A 13,111-nucleotide genomic window follows, 5' to 3' on the forward strand; every position below is an offset into this window, starting at 1 on the left:
GTGGGGCCAATTAAGGGAGGGGCTAACTGCAGCGCCAATAGTAAGAGCCTAAGTTCTGGTCACTCGGATGACGGTTGATGACATCTGAAACTGTATAAAAAGAGAGAACAGAGTTATTTGCTTAAGGCTCTCACTCCTGGAGGCTCTGGGCAGCTGTTCTAAGGGTCTTCCAGCTGAACTCAGATGTTGATGGTTCTCTAAGTGACTATGAATTGTATTTGGTCGGTTTGTAATTTGTTTATATTTACTCTGAAGTTCAGGGTGCTGGCATTTTCCCCTGAACTTAGTGAATGATATTTGTATGCTGGATTAAAGTAAGATTGTTAACCCCTTAACCATTGTTTTCCTTCATAAAGCAGATCAAAAGAACCTGGGTTTGCATAGTTTGGTGAGCTGGGTGTTGTTGGTTTTACACCCCCACAGCAGCTTCACATGTTTGAAACATGGGGGCAGCTAGGTGACATAGTAAGTAGAGCACGTAGTAAGTAGGCTTATATTACCACTCTTGCACATGTACATGTGCTCTCTGATTTTGAGCCCACTTGCCCTTATTTACCAGTGGGAGACTATTACAGGCCCTGGAATAAGGAGGACCTGAATTCAAATCAGGCCTCAGACCCTTGACACACTTACAAGCTATGTGACCTTGGGCAAGTAACTTAACCCCAATTGCTCTGCCTTATCCACTCAAAAAAAAAATAATAATGAACAAGCAAATGAGAAAGAATCCAACCATAGAGAGTTACTATGGGAAAAGAGAAAACAAGGGTTTATCTTCAGAGGAAGACACTGAAGCAAAGAAAACCTCTTCTACTCCAAAGAGTAACATCAAACAGAAAAGAATTCTTAAAAAATAAATAAATAGACATATATAATCAAGGTAAGTGACATTCTTGATTCATGGGTACCTTCCTGATGTTATTAGGTCATTGTGAACTCTTCTATTTTCATAGAATTTGAAATGCTAACCTCTTTCATTCTTTTCCCCAGCAGCTAAATTAGAACCATTCACTAGATCTAAGGGCTTCCTGTATGAGCTCCTATATTTTGTGGCAAAAAGCAGTCCTATGAGTGATTATGTGGTAAATGCACTAGGGAGGTGGATGCTTTGGTAACTAAGATGGGACTTTCTTGCTGTTTTAAAATGATTAATTAAGTGCCTTTGATTGAACCTTACTAGGTGCAAACTCCTAGGCCCAAACCCTAGCTACTAGGTGCTAAGCCAATGTGGGCATGAAGCCCTTAGGGTCCTAAGGGGAGTTGCTAACACCAGAGCCAATAGTAGGAGCCGGAGTTCTGGTCACTCAGATGAGGTTTGATAACAGCTAAAGAGGGTATAAAAAGAGAGAACAGAGCTATTTGCTTGGGGCTCTCACTTTTGGAGGTATGTCGATGTGGAGACTCTGGGCAGCTGTAGTTAAAAGCCCTGCAGCTTGTAAACATGGATGTTGGGACTTTGTTAAACCCTAGTAAGTATGCATTGAGATTTGACTCGGACCAGGTCTCTCTGTTGATGTTTGTAATTTCTGTGTCTTTGCTCTGAAGTTCAGGGTGCTGGCTTTTTCCCCTGAACTAAGTGAATGATATTCGTACGTTGGATTGAAATAGGATTGTTAACTCCTTAATGTTACTTTCCTTAGTAAAGCAGATCAAAAGAACCTGTGTTGGCAGCTTTCTGTGTGCTGGTTGTTGGTGGGTCTTACACCCTTACAGCAGCTGCTAGCAGATTGTTCCTACAGTGGAAAAGGAAAAAAAACTGGCACATGAGACTTACATGTCCCAAAAAGATTTGTAAAAGAATATCTGTACAGCTGACCAAAGCTTCAAGAGGCTTGGAGATGGGACAGGGATGCTTCAGTCTTCCCAACCTGCATCTAGATGAGGATAATGTAGCAGCTTCAAAGATGGCATCCCACCTTTATATTCCTGAACAGGAAAAGTGCCATCTCTAACATGTGTTTGAAATGCTCCTTCCTTTTTAGACATTCCAACATGGTGATTGGTGGGGAACTATGCTTTAGGATCTTTGAGTACAATGATTAGTTGGAGGGGTGGGAGTGGTATTAGAATATGGGAATAGAATGTTTCCAAATTTATTCAATGTTGGCAAATGAAGGGAACATGGAGGGTCTTAGTATCATCCCAGGATGATGTTTAAGCCCAAGAAGACACTTATCTATTAAGGTTATAATTGGGGAAACAGATGGCAAACTTCTTGCCTGGTTTCAAGAATGAAAGAAAAAGAAATCAATAAGTAATTAAAACTATGTAAGTGAACAGGTTAGTAACCAATAATCTGAACATGTGTCATTCCAGAAATTTTTGACTAGCCAGTGGCACGAGCATGATCTTGGGTTATTCCCTCAAGTGAGGATAAAAGGAACATTTATGAACTTCTATATAGCTTTTCCCCTTAGGAGTTTATATATGAATGACAACAGATTCTGTACTGGGCTGGGAATAAACTTCTAGTCACAATGACCCTAAGAAGGCGGGAAAAGTATTAGTATATAGCTATGTCTAAACATGTGTGTGTGCATTTATATTTTTTCTCTTTAAAATGTTCCCTAGAACAAGAAGCATTTGAAGTAATGGCCTGAGGGCTGGTGTTAAAGCCAGGAGGGCCTGGGTTCAGCGTCCACCTCTGATATATACTAGCTGTGACCCTGGGAAAGAAAACTTACCTATTTATGCTCCAGACAACTATCTGGTTCTGTAAGTAGCAGAGAAAGCACCAACTTGCATTATTTGGAAGCAGAAAGGAATGAAGAATCACTTTGGAAGGGAGAGGAGGGGAAAGGGAGAGTATTTGCGACTCAGTCTTTATCTTTGTCGCCTCCTCTATCCTTGGCCAGAAGAGGGGTTTGTGAACTTCAGAGGATTAGAGGATATGGATTTTTCATTGGCATATTCTAGCAGTATCCCTAGGACAACACCTGAAAGAGGTGTCTGCAAAGGGAGTCAGGACAGACTAGATGTGATGAAGAAAGACAGGTTCACGATTCTCCAAGAAGCCCAGCAGACAAGTTACAACATAACCTGAGGGAAACGTTTTCAGAATTCCAACACAAAGATTTCTAAGGCTTATATTACCAGTCTTGCCACATGTACATGTGCTCTCCAATTTTGAGCCCACTTGCCCTTATTTAATAGTGGGAGACTATTACAGAAACATGAGGGATGTTTTAACATTCATTTTTTTCCTTAAATTTTTTTTTGTTTCATATCTTGTTATTTGATATTTTAGTTTTCAACATTGATTTCCACAAAATTCTGAATTACAAATTTTCTCCCCATTCTTACCCTCCCCCCACTCCAAGAAGGCATATATTTTGATTGCCCCATTCCTCAGTCATCCCTCCCTTCTGTCACCCCACTCCACCCCCCATCCCTTTTCCCTTTACTTTCTTGTAGAGCAGGATAGATTTCTATGCCCCATCCCTTATATATCATATTTCCATGGCCTGAGACCAATTCGTATTTTTCTTGGAGGCTTTTGATGCAGGCTCTGACTTTGTTGACTTCTTCTGGCTGTATGTTTTGATCTTCTTAGTCACCAAAAACAGCTTGTAAAGTCTGAGTTTGAGTCAATTTTCGCTGTCTGTTCATGTTCCCAGCCAACAACTTGACCCTTGAGCTTTTTCTCCGGGTATGACTGCTTTCAGAGTGTAGAGTACTTTTTCCCAAGCTTTAGAGGCTGTGCTGATGTTTTCAGAACTATTTCTACTCCACCATCACTGCAAGATCTGCCATAGCAGCACTCCTCCTCCCCCAAGAACAGCCAACCAGGACCAGGACCCAGATGCAAGCAGGGCACAGCAAGAGAACCTGCCTCTGTGCCAGCAAAGCACTCCTTGCACTCCCACTCCAATCTGCCGCTTGATTCCTCCCACTGTGTGAGGCAGGGGCTCAGGAAGCAGCTGAAGCTGGAGCTCTGGGAGCAGCTACAGGAGCTTCCTGCTGCTGCCACTGCCACCACCATGCCACCTCTGCCACCCCCCGGCTTGGCCTGGACCACTTTCTAATCCAATCAAGCAGTTTTCCCACTAACCTGCTCCATGGTCTTCAGTGTTTGTGGGTTGAGAAGTCTAGTAACTGCCACAGTTCAATGATTCATGGCCCTCAGGCCTGTTCCCCTCAACTCCCAAGCTGGTCTGTCCTGCCGTGGCCCAAGCTGGGCTGCGCTCCACTCCCAGGCTCTGCGCCCAGCACAGTGCAATAGACCCTTCGCAGTGACTGTCCAGGCTGTCCTGGACTGGAGACCTGCTTCCCTCTGCTCTTTCGTGGGTTCTGCAGCTCTGGAATTTGTCCAGAGCCATTTTTTACAGGTGTTTGGAGGGATTTGGAGGAGAGCTTAAGCAAATCTCTGCTTTCCAGCCACCATTTTGACTCTACCCTTTAAGATTCATTTTTTAAAAATTTTGTGCCCAAAATTATATCTCTCCTTCTACCCCTCTCCTACTGATTGAGAAAACAAGCAATATGATACCAATCCAATTATATGTAATGTAAAACCTATGTCCATGTTAGCCATATCACAAAAAAAAACCAAAGCCAACAATAAAAAGCAAGAATCATAAACTGGATAAAAGTATGTTTCAATTTGCTCTCATTTTTCTTTCTAGAGGTGATCATCACTATAATTTTGTTGTTACTGTGTACAGTATTCTCCTGGTTCTCCTCACTTCACTCTGCATGAGTTCATATAAGTCTTCCCAGGTTTTATTTTTTTCTGAAAGCATCCTGGTTGTCATTTTTTATAACGAACTAATATAATTCTATCACAATTATATACCACTTGTTCAGCTGTTCCCCAATTACTGGGCATCCCCTCAACTTCCAGTCCTTTGCCACCACAAAAAGAGCTGCTATAAATATTTTTCTACAAATAGGTCCTTTTCCCTTTTCTTTGATCTCTTTGGGATACAGATCTAGCAGTGGTATTCTTCAATCAACGGGTGTGCACAGTTTTAGAGCACTTTAGGCATAGTTCCAAGGCATTCTCCAGAATAGTTGGGCCAGTTCACAACCCCACCAGCAGTGTACCTAATTTTTCCACATCAGGAAGGGATGTTTTATACCAACAATACCACCAGGAAACTATACCATATCCTGAGAACCATCCCTGAGAAACTCCACAGGGAGGGAAGCTTGGAATCTAGGAAATACAGCCTAGAATACAGAAGAGATAGCATTTGGGGTGGGGGGTGTCTAAGACCCAGAAGGATGCAGCCTCAAGCTTCTAGGGGTAGATCCTTAAATTGTAATCGATGTGGAACCCTCAAGTTCAGGAGCAGAGAAGAAGGCTGTGTAAGACAGCTCTTGGATTTCAGGGAACAGAACTTGGAATAGGCTGGGAAGGGACAGACAGGGCTTTAGAGCCTAGGAACAGTAGTTTCACCCCAGGAGTTAGATGTTATTCAGCATCTCCAACATGGGGCCCAGCAAGTAATTAAAGTTTTCTTTGAAGCTGAGCATGGAGGTAGCACGAGTCTTGCTGGTCTGGCCCATATGCAAGGCCCAGGTGGAGGATGAGCAGGGCAGCCAAGAGGATTCTGTCAAGGTCCAGTTGGGGCACAGCCCAAAGCACACACACACAGGGTGTCTCAAGTACTCAAAGAGTCTCAGTACCTGAGGGGATTTCAGAGCCCCAGTTCTCCCAGCTCCCACACATGACAATAGACTTGTTTAAGGCCCATGAGGTCAAGAAAGTCAAAAACCAAGAGGGATACTAAAGATGAGAAGCCAAGCTGTGATGTGCAGCACAAAGCAGAGATGGGGTACCCGAGTCAGGGCTCTGACTGTGCTTCCTATAAGAATGGCCCTTCTGGTATTGGCTCCAAATAATGCATCACTATCTGGGGCCAACTTCCTGGTGCCCTAAGGAGTAGTTGCAAGGATGTGAAGCATATAAGTTCTATTCCAGTGCCAAAGGCCAGAACCTAGGAGACTAAGGGGAGAAGTAAGAGACCAAGAGCAGTGCAGGGGTGGGGGTGGGGGTGGGGGTGGGAAATCTTTCACACATTTTTAATCACACAGTACACCCTTATCTATGAAAAAAAGAATCGAATATGCCCCCTTAGAGAGAGAATTTTAGCTTAATTATAAATTATAAATGTGTAGAGGTTTAGGCTCTGCCCACCCAGGGACACCAAAAACTGTTGAGGTTTAATCTCTGCCCACCCAGGGATGCCAAAAACTGTTGGGGTTTCATGATGTTTTGTGGTGGAACCATCTCAACGAATTCAGTCAGACCACCTCTAATCCAAGTATAGGCATTTACTGAAACTGACATCTCTCAGGGAGCTGGCTAAGTTCCAAGAGGAACCAGCAACTTCAAAAAAGCAAGATGGATTTTTATAGGGTAAATATTGCATAACAGAAATTATGAATATTAAAAAGGCAGGAGGGGCTTGTTAAGGGATTAAGTAATAGGGGAGGGGTCCCTGCCTCAGTGAAACTGCATGTGAGATTACCCACAATGTGTACAGAAAAAGCTATTTGGGGGGATATGTATATATGATAATGATATTATAATAAGCTTCTCTATGTCATAAGTTCACTCTAGGTCAGTTCTTTACTATTACTGCACAGGTATCTGCTTAGGGATAGTCCTTTCTATTGTTTTGGGGTCCAAATCCTGCTCAGGCATCCTGGTGGTGCTGATTTCTGATTGGCTGAATATTGTGGTCCTGTCTGAGACTAGATGGATGTGGTTGTGGTTGAGTGCATGGACACACCAGTTGTTTTTGTGAGAAATATAAAGAATGGATCTGGGGGCAGTGGCTAGCTAGAGACAGTGGCTGGGATCCCATCACATGGACACATCTGCTGTTCTGTGAGAAATATGAGGTCATGGACACACCTGTTGTACTAGTGAGCAGTAAGGTATATATGAAGAAGTTAGGATATTAAGTGTGTTGTGGGGAGTGGGTAGGTAGGTGCAATGGTTGCGGTTCAGTGGGACCCATAAGGAAGTTAGAATATTGGGGTTTGGAGCAGCTTTATTAGGATTCCATCATATGTACTACTGTATTAATAATTATGTTTGTTCTTAGAAGTAACAGAGAACCACTGGAGATTGCTGAAAAGGAGTTGACTTGGTCAGAACTGCCCTTTAAGAAAATCATTTTGCCATCTATTTGAAGGAAGGATTGAATTAGGGAGAGGTTTAAATCAGGGAGACCAACTGGAAGGCTATTGAAATAATCCAGGAAAGAAGAGGTAAGGGCCTAAACTAGGGTCAGTGGCTATATAAGTAGAGAAGGGGATAGATGCCAAAGATTTTGAGAAAGTAGAAAGGACAACTATTTGGAAATCTGGAGTGAGGGAAAGTGAGAAAAGGTCTATACCAAGGTTACAAACCTAGGTGAATTGAAGGATGGACAATGCCCTCGACATATATAGGTAAGTTCAGAAGAAAGGTAGGTTGGAGGATGGGGAGGGTAGAAGAAACATAATCACTTCTGTTCTGGACATGCTGAGTATGTGATGCCTGCCAAATGCTGGTTGAAATGTCCAGTAGGCCGATGATGATGCTGGACTGGAACTCATAATAGAGACTAGGACTGGATTAGGTTCTGGGGGTAATATGTGTAAAGATAATAAAGTCCATGGGAACTAATGAAATCATCAAATGAGAAAGTATACAGTGGGAAGAGAGAAGGGTACAGGATAGAGTCTTTGGGGTACACAATAGTTAGAGGTTAATGAATGGAGGACACTAAAACCAATTTACCATTATGTTAGCTTAGCAGGGCTGAGAGTACACTAATAAGACACTTACCAGTGTGTGCTATCAAACTTTATTGATCTAGAGTATGAAATCATCTATTTGACAATATAAGCATCAACTCTTCTAGGAACAAACCATGAACCTAATTAATAAAGATCTCGCTAAATGTAAGATTGGTGCCTATGACAAGGTTTCTTCTTTGTTCAGCCAGAAGCCATGAGTGGAACTGCTAGGTGGCACAGTGAATAGACCACTGGCCCTGGAGTCAGCAGGACCTGAGTTTAAATCCAGCCTCAGACACTTGACCCTTACTAGCTGTGTGACCTTGGGTAAGTCATTTAACCTCAACTTGCCTTCCCCCGTCCAAAAAACCAAAACCAAAACCAAGAAAACCATCTTCAAGGTGTCATTCTGGCAAGTCTCCATCAATCAGCCCTATGCTTGAGTAAACACAGGATGCTCAAATTTCCAAACATGGCAAAAGAAGCTTATCTGTCCTAGTTACAACCCAAGAGCAGACAAATGGCTGGGGTCTCCATTGGGTTTTTGTGGTTGTGGCTAAGGATTTTTACAAAAGATCTCTGACTTCTCATTGATGAATGGTTACCTTAACTTATCATGAAAGAAAATCATCAATCAAAGCTAATGATATTGTCAAATATTAAAGTTGTTTACCAGACTTGGGACACACGTACATGTATACACACACATGTATGCATATACATGCACGAATGTTGTTTACGAAGTTTAGAGGATACACATCATTTGTAATTGTGCAATAAATTTAAGAGATACAAGCATGTTATTAGTTGTTGTTTACCAAATTTGGGGGACATACACATGATTGCCAGACTATATCACTCAAGTGCTTATCTTGATATAGAAAAACAGTTTACGTAACAACTAAATCACAAAGTGAAAGCTTAAAACAAAATGGAATTGCTCATTCTAAGTGAACAAACATATTCTCACTACAAGGGAGCTTCATGTGAATGATGATCCAGCAAAGGAGAATGAAATGAAATAGTCATCCAGGTAGGAGAAGAACCAAGGGTGAAAAGTGTCATAACAACCCATAGAGAAGAAAGTAAGGATCTACTACACCAGGGTGGTCAATAGTCTAATAAGAATAAAAACACAAATAAATAATTATAAATAATAACACCACCTAATAAATCTCTTTATCAACTGTGTCCTAGTTTGGCACAAAAAGTCTAAGGCTTAAATATCTAATAAAAAAATCATGTAGAAAGGCCTAGAAATTTCCTCATACAGCATAGTTTGCATTAAAATTACAAATCAAGAACAGAATATTAAGCTAACATAAAGGGAAAATAAGTCAAAGATACATTTGTTATGTTAGATCATAACAACTAGTAATATGCAGCTCAAGGACTCCAAGACATGATAAAGTTATTGTGAATCACGATGATTCCCCCCAAAATAAATTATCAGGACAGGCCACTCATACTGATACACTTGTTAGTATCTTCTGATAGCTTGCAGTGTGTATGAGAGCACATAGGCATTTGTCACATGGGCCATTTGTCTTGATCAACAGTTGTGAACTTTAAAAGTCAGACTCTAAAAAGTGCTGCCAATCACAATGTCTTTCGTGACTTTTAAATTTACCTTTAAGTTTGATAGCCACAATGCCCTTTCTTCTCTCTATTTAGCACAAGAAAGGACATCTCAGACTTCAAACATTTCAGCATATACCTCTTCTTTGTTCTGGATTAAACCTTTTGGCAGCCAAATCAAAGAACGAGTCAAGCAACATCATACGATTTGTCATTACCATATAAATGCAAAGAAGTGCAACATTTAATATAAAAAATCCAGGTAGGATGGTATAATCAATGAATATAAAAATAGAAGTCATACCAGAATTTGAAATTCAATTGTCTATCTTCATGGAGTTATATCTCCTGCCTTCTAATATAAAGAGACAAATTATGAATATGTTCGGATGTATCAGGAATGTTAGCATGACCTTCTCTCCTAATAAAGGCACATATTCCACCATCTTAGCTAGCATGAAACTCATAGCCCATCAGTTCTGGAGAGCTACTGTTCTGACAGCAACCCCACCTGTAAGTCTAGGAAATCAACGATAGCATTATTTACATTCTCTATAAGTCAAGATAAGAAAATTTCTTATTAATATTTCTAGCAAAGTAGTGTGATGGGAATATAATTTTAAAATATTCTCCCTCAGAGATTAACCTAAATATCAGATGAATCCCGAAGGAAGCTGTGTGATATTGTTTTTTAATGGATTTGGACAATGACAGTTAATACAATTTCTGTCCTTTTCAGAGTAATTTAAATAGGGAGTAATATCTTTTAGTCAGTAATTTCTTATAGTAATGCCTGTAATATAGTAATCATTGAGATAACATCTTCAGAGTGGTCAGAAACATGAGAAAACACCCATTAATTAGGAACATTCAAGTCTTTACCAAACCAGAGGGATACATTCTCATATTGATCTAAAGGATGCAATGGTCTTCTCATCCAAAACATCAGTCTTATTCTGATACTGTAGAATAATACAGATCAGTCTATTGAGGAATCATTAAAAGATAGCTATTGGTAACCATTTCTAGTTTGCGAACTAGGAGAGAGGTAAAGGCCTTGTTTTTTCTTTAGATTGTGATTAATGACCTCCAAGGTATCTTTCAGTTCTAAATTTATGATCTTATGATTCTTTCAGATTAGAAAAGTAATTCCATACAAATTACAGAATGTATGAAATGCATAGGAGCCTAGCTATTAAGATATACAGAAACTATATGACTATAACTAAAAATTTTCTCTACAGAAATACAGATCTAAATAAATGGAGAGGTACGAGTCTGGGAACAGCTGTCTCACATCCAACTCAGAACTTTTGCAGCCTGACCAGCAACCTCGATATCTCCTCAGATATCCCCCAAGAAGGCATTTACTGTCAAAAATCAGCTGATTTTGAATGTCCTAAAGGAAGACCAGGTTCCCTGGAACAAGATTACTGTTGTTGGGGTTGGTGTAGCATGTTGCCATCAGTATTTTAACAAAGGATTTGACTGATGAATTTGCCCTAGTTGATGTAGTAGAAGACAAACTAAAGGGAGAGATGATGGATCTCCAACATGGAAGCCTTTTCCTCAAAATGCCAAAGATTGTTTCTGGCAAAGACTACAGTGTGGCTACAAACTCAAAACTGGTCATTGTTACGGCTGGGGCACGTCAACAGGAGGGAGAAAGTCGTCTTAATTTGGTCAAGCATAATGTGAATATCTTTAAATTCATCATTCCCAATATTGTTAAATACAGCCCTAATTGCAAGCTGCTTATTGTTTCCAATCCAGCAGATATTTTGAAATATGTGGCCTGGAAACTAAGTGGTTGCAATCTGGATTCTGCCCATTTCCGTTACCTAATGGGGGAGAGACTTGGTGTCCATTCTGCAAATTGTCATGGATGGGTCCTTGGGGATCATGGAGACTCCAGTGTTCCTGTGTGGAATGGTGTGAATGTTGCTGCTGTGTCTCTGAAGAATCTTCATCCTTCTTTGGGAACTAATGCTGATTCAGAGAATTGGAAAGATGTTCATAAACAAGTGATTGAAAGTGCTTATGAGGTGATCAAGCTGGAGGGCTACACTTCCTGGGCCATTGGCTTGTCTGTGGCAGATCTGGCAGAAAGCATTATGAAGAATCTTAGGAGAGAGCACCCGATTTCCACCATGATTAAGGGCCTATATGGCATTAATGAGGATATCTTCCTTAGTGTCCCATGTATCTTGGGGCAGAATGGCATTTCAGATGTGGTGAAGGTAAACCTGAATCCGGAGGAGGAGAACCATTAAAAGAAGAGTGCAGATACTCTTTGGGGAATCCAGAAGGAGTTGCAATTTTAAAACATTTTAATGTGCTGCCATCAAGAGAACATGGCAGTGGTTAAGGGGTTATGTATGACGCGCTTTTCAAATAGGTCAAATCTGTCCTCTCATTAGTGATTGAACACCAGAAATGTAAAGCCCGTGAACACACTCTAGTCTCTTCCTAAAGTTAGAAATGGGGAACAGTAGTACAGTGTGACTACTATTTGTTAAACCCTGTTGTTTGCATATGATGCTGGCTGTGACTTGTGTAGTCTCAATAATTGATGTCAAGCAGAACCAGAGCCCCACAGGTATATAAACTACCTGCCTTGTATGTAGGTGCTATAGGTTCCCATAGGTCCGGAAGACAACACTCCTGGATACAAAACACCATGCAGTAGTAATTCTTTATTGATGTATTGATTACTTTTGTGCTCCCTTTCATTAGAGCTCTACAGCATGGCACCATGTATCACCTTTCCAGACGACCTGATTTTGCCTACATATATATATATATAAGTACACACACACACACACATATATATACATACATATACACACATATATATGTATATACATATATATCAATAGTTGCAAATTTCCATATTATATAAAAAGATCTGTATATGTACAATGATGCAATCAGTTCCTCAAGTGTCATACTAACCCTAAATACTGAATAAACAACAAATAACTGATAAAACAAATAAATGGAGAGATAGCCATTGCTCTTGATTGGGTCATGCCAATAGAATAAAAATGGCAATGCTATCCAAATTAATTTGTTTATTCTGTGCCACACCAATCAATCTACCAAAGGTTTATTTTGTAGAGCTTAAAAAATAAAAACAAAATTCATAAGAAAGGAAAAAAGTCAAGAAATTTTGAAAATTCTGAAAAAAAATGAATAGTGCCTACCAGTACTAGATCCCAAACTATAGTACAAAACAGTAAACATCAAAACAATTTGATAATGGTTTAAAAAAATAGAAAAGTCAATCAGCACAACAGATTAGTACACAGTCTAGAGAAGCAAATGAAAAGAGTAGCCTAATGTTTGATAAAGCCAGAACTTCTGAGGTAATGACACTTTTTTTGACAAAATCCTCTGGGAAAACTGGCAACTCTGCGTCACTTAAATCCAATTCATGTGCAAGTCAAGACATCACCTGTTATGTCATTGGTCCTCTTCAAAAACAAGCAATGATCAACAACAGAATGGAACTAATTAACTGTTTAAAAAGATCTTTTCTTAAAAAATATCTCTAAGGAAGATCTGAAATCCATAATAAATTGGGAATTGATTTAAATATGTAAGAATTAGAGCCATTCTCCAATTGAAAAATGACCAAAGGATATGAATAGCCCTTTCTCTAGGGATGAAATTCAACATACCCTCAGCACTTAGTACAGTGCCTGGCACAAAGTAAGCACTTAATAACTATTTGTTGATTGACTGATCCTTTGGGGAATGCTTGAACAAATCATGGCATATGAATGCAATGGAA

The 13,111-nt window shown here is 40.1% G+C and overlaps 1 protein-coding gene across 1 annotated transcript; it reads left to right on the forward strand.

Moving 5' to 3' along the window:
• Positions 1–10,853: 10,853 nt before the first annotated feature.
• Positions 10,854–11,588, forward strand: LOC118851485 (L-lactate dehydrogenase A chain-like). Its single transcript, XM_036760949.1, has one exon. The coding sequence runs from the start codon at positions 10,854–10,856 to the stop codon at positions 11,586–11,588; it is 735 nt and encodes a 244-aa protein (XP_036616844.1).
• Positions 11,589–13,111: the final 1,523 nt, after the last annotated feature.

The sequence above is a fragment of the Trichosurus vulpecula genome, chromosome 5 (genome assembly GCF_011100635.1).
Source record: "Trichosurus vulpecula isolate mTriVul1 chromosome 5, mTriVul1.pri, whole genome shotgun sequence".
In the NCBI taxonomy this organism is placed as follows: Eukaryota; Metazoa; Chordata; class Mammalia; order Diprotodontia; family Phalangeridae; genus Trichosurus; species Trichosurus vulpecula.